Consider the following 2,531-nt stretch of genomic DNA (forward strand, 5'->3'; position numbering starts at 1 on the left):
GTCTGATCTAGAGCACAATTTCTGCTTCCAAGAGACTTGGTGACAGTGGCAGCAGTGGCTCTAAACTGAGTACATGTCCAGAGGATATAATAGATGGAGTGTTTCTGGGTAGACTGCTACACTGGATTCAATATACACTCCCTTTTTATCTTTTCCATTTCTTGAAATAGAAGTACATCAGCAAAACTCTTCCAACTGGAATCTACTAATATGAAAAACTTTCAATAGTAGAATCAAACTGTAGCTTCTCTAATCAATGATAAACTACTTGGGATAGATCCACCTTGAAATTCATAGAATCCTAAATAAAATAAGTGATGTAAATATGTCACTATAGTTTGTCTTAGAGTCTACATCATTCCATGTCCACACAGAAAAATAGATGTTCATTTTATCAAGCTAGAGAAATGCCAAAGCTCTTGGTACAAAAAAATTGATACATAATTAAAAACTTTAATACAGTTTAGTAAAAAAATAGAATTTAGATGTCTCAAATAAAAATATTCATTTCTAATTTAATGTACAGATAAACATACAAATAAAAATGAAACTGAAATTGGGTTCTTAATGATCATGTAATTAGAGACTGTGCTGTCAGATGGGTAGTGACAAAAGTTGGTATCCATCCCCACTGCAGAAACATACATTTCCTATAAACATTCAGTTCTCTCTGCTCAATTTATCCTCTTTTCTAATTTGTATTGAAAACTCACTAAAATATTCTAGCTGTGACATACATATTCTGTTTCAAAGCCCCAAATTCCTTCTCTGGATTAGCACATTCACTTTTGAAAACAAAAGCTACCAGACTGGGAATTTAAGAATCTAGAGGCTAACTGTAATCACAATAAAAAAACAAACAAACAAACAAATCCATTGTCATCGATTTGATTCCAACTCATGGCAACCCCCATGTGGTTTTTTTGGCTGTAATCTTAACAAAGTAGAATCACCAGGCCCTTTCCTCTGTAGCAAAGCTAAGTGGATTCAAATTGCCAACCTTTGCTTAGTAGTCAAGCAGTACCACAAATCAACATGAAGAAGGACAAGGAAAACACCAGACAAAAATTACAAGTGGTCATAGGCATCCAGTGGAGGCAGAGAGACCACTGTGAAAAATCTAAGGCAATGTTGTTTACATACCTGTTTATACCTGGTGTGGTCTCTTCTTCAAAATGAAATTAACACTAGCCAGTGTATGTGTTCATATTGCCTATTTTTCTAAAGATAGGAAAGCATTAAATCCAAAATAAAAATATACTATTTCCTGTTGAATTCTTCTAGGCTGATTCAAGATGTTAGGAAGATTTTGGAACTTCCATTCATCTTTGGTCGTCTGAGATCAGCTTCTTGCTCCATAGCTTCCTCATGGCAATTTTCACCTCAGCATTTCTCAGTGTGTAAATCAGAGGATTAACCAAAGGTGTTACAATTGTATAAAACACAGCTATCATTTTATCCATGGGGAAGGTGGTTGCAGGACGTGTATATATAAATATACAAGGACCAAAGAACAAGATGACTACGATGATATGGGAGATGCAGGTGGAAAGGGCTTTTTTCCTCCCTTCAGCCCTGTGGTTTCTCAGAGAATGCAAGATGATAACATAGGCGAACATCAGCATTACAAAACTCACTGCACAAATGGCCCCACTATTGGTCACCAATAGTAGGTTGATCACATAAGTGTCTGTACAGGCAAGTTTCAACAAGGGTTGCAAGTCACATAAATAGTGATCAATCACATTGGGACCACAGAAAGGTAAACTCAAGGTGAGAAAAATCTGAACTGAAGAATACACACAGGCTCCTACACAGGCTATAGCTACCAACACACTGCAGACTTGACGGTTCATGGTGCTCACATAGTGCAGAGGTTTACAGATGGCCACGTAGCGGTCAACGGCCACAAGGATAAGGATGAAAATCTCCAGGCAGCCAAAGAAATGGGCTGAAAAGACTTGGATCATGCACTCACTAAAAGAGATAGTGCTATTCTTCAGAAGGGCATCCACAATCATTCTAGGGGCTATGGAAGTAGAGAAGCAGGTGTCAGATAAAGATAAGTAGAGAAGGAAAAAGTACATTGGGCTCTTAAATATCTGGCTGGTCTTGACGGTAATAATAATCAACAAGTTGTCCAACAGTGTCCCTAAGTAGAAAAGCAAGAAAAAGACAAACACTATTTTCTTTTTAACAGGATCTTGTGTCAACCCAGGCAGAATGAACTCAGTCACATTATTATTCAGCAGCATGATTTCATGAATGAGAAGGAACAAGTGTGAAGTGGTTTATCTGAAAAAAAAAGTATATATATATAAATGCGTATATATATATAAGTGTATGTATATATTTATATATAAATTAATTTATGGTGCTATGCAATATTGCTGGAACCCTGGTGGAGTAGTGGTTAAGTGCCATGGCTGTTAACCAAAGGGTCGGCAGTTGAATCCACCAGGCGCTCCTTGGAAACTCTATGGGGCAGTTCTACTCTGTCCTATAGGGTCGTCACGAGTTGTAATTGACTC

The 2,531-nt window shown here is 37.3% G+C and overlaps 1 protein-coding gene across 1 annotated transcript; it reads right to left on the reverse strand.

Moving 5' to 3' along the window:
* Positions 1-394: 394 nt before the first annotated feature.
* On the reverse strand, positions 395-2,281 carry LOC100671162 (olfactory receptor 4C16-like). Its single transcript, XM_003423701.3, has one exon. It carries the CDS (start codon positions 2,253-2,255, stop codon positions 1,323-1,325), a length of 933 nt encoding a protein of 310 aa, XP_003423749.2. The 5' UTR covers positions 2,256-2,281; the 3' UTR covers positions 395-1,322.
* Between the last annotated feature and the right edge of the window lie 250 nt (positions 2,282-2,531).

This window comes from Loxodonta africana, chromosome 22 (assembly GCF_030014295.1).
Source record: "Loxodonta africana isolate mLoxAfr1 chromosome 22, mLoxAfr1.hap2, whole genome shotgun sequence".
NCBI classification, from domain to species: Eukaryota; Metazoa; Chordata; class Mammalia; order Proboscidea; family Elephantidae; genus Loxodonta; species Loxodonta africana.

Excerpts from the sequence above, each read along its gene's own strand:
- LOC100671162 (XM_003423701.3), bottom strand. The coding sequence starts at position 2,255 with ATGCTGCTGAATAATAATGTGACTGAGTTCATTCTGCCTGGGTTGACA.